The 1,194-nt window shown below is 37.3% G+C and overlaps 1 protein-coding gene across 1 annotated transcript; it reads left to right on the top strand.

Moving 5' to 3' along the window:
• Positions 1-14: 14 nt before the first annotated feature.
• LOC110034936 (26S proteasome non-ATPase regulatory subunit 2 homolog A-like) lies at positions 15-926 on the top strand (the record flags this gene model as incomplete). The annotated part of the gene is made up of 4 exons (XM_020739175.1): positions 15-111; positions 198-338; positions 515-619; positions 705-926. Coding segments are annotated over exons 1-4 (558 nt in total), but the record flags the coding sequence as incomplete, so codon positions are not given.
• Positions 927-1,194: the final 268 nt, after the last annotated feature.

Below are 1,194 nucleotides of genomic sequence, written 5' to 3' on the forward strand. Positions count from 1 at the left end.
TTATTTCCACAGGATAAATTGATGACTGTCCCCTCTGATTCCTTAAGTGGACCAAGTGGTTGGCTGTTCAGAAATAAGGATCATGGAAAAGCCAGTGCAGTTGCAAGTTTGGTATTATATGCTCTTTCGTATTTTAAAACTAGTTTTCTACATTTTAATATTTTATGTGAAACTTGAGTTTTTGTTACCTCTTGTAGGGGATGATTTTGTTGTGGGATGTTGACTCTGGTCTAGTACAACTCGACAAGTTTCTTCACAGCAATGATAATCATGTTGTTGCGGGAGCTTTGCTTGGTGTTGGCATTGTCAACTGTGGCATCAGAAATGATTGTGATCCTGTATGGTGTTTTCAAATGAGCGATGCTCTTTTATAACTTATTCTCTCTAATGTCTTCTATTACTATCATTATGCTCAATGCAATATATTCTTTCTTGGATCTTAACGTACATTAACATTATTTTGCCATATGCACCCATTTTCAATTGCTTCTTGTTTATCAACTATGCTTTGCAGGCATTAGCCCTTTTAGGCGATTTCATTGAAAAAGATGATACAATTATCAGAATTGGGGCAATTTTGGGTCTTGGCATTGCATATGCCGGGACAAACAAAGATGACGTAGAATTCCTTGGCATCTCCTATAAAATTATATTTATTTATTTTTATTATTTTTGCCCTTGTTGATCTGTTTCCTCTTTGCCAGCTAAGAGTCCGCCTTACTAGCATTCTGGGAGATTCAAAGTCACCCCTGGAGGTCCTTGTATTTTCTGCCATTACATTGGGGCTTGTCCATGTTGGTTCCTGCAATGAAGATATTGCTCAAACAATCATTTTGGCAATAATGGAGCGCAGTGAAACTGAATTGGGTGAACCCCTTACTCGCTTGCTTCCTGTAGCTCTTGGTCTTCTATACCTTGGCAAGCAGGTAACCTAATGGAATGCTATCTGTAGTTGTAACATTTGCTTTAGTTGGAGTCGGTTGTGTTTTCTTGTTAGGGAATCGAGAGGAAGAAATTTTAAAATAGGTGAAAAATCTAAGATAAATTGTTCCAAATTCACAATCAAAGCATAAATTGGATGAACTTTTAATGTTGTGATTCATTGGCACTATTTATTTTAAAAAAGGATGTCTATGACGTACAGTTTGGCTAGGCTTGCTGCTTTTTGCTACTGCAGGATGTGCTTGACATGCT

Source organism: Phalaenopsis equestris, unplaced genomic scaffold (genome assembly GCF_001263595.1).
Source record: "Phalaenopsis equestris unplaced genomic scaffold, ASM126359v1 Scaffold194770, whole genome shotgun sequence".
NCBI lineage: Eukaryota > Viridiplantae > Streptophyta > Magnoliopsida > Asparagales > Orchidaceae > Phalaenopsis > Phalaenopsis equestris.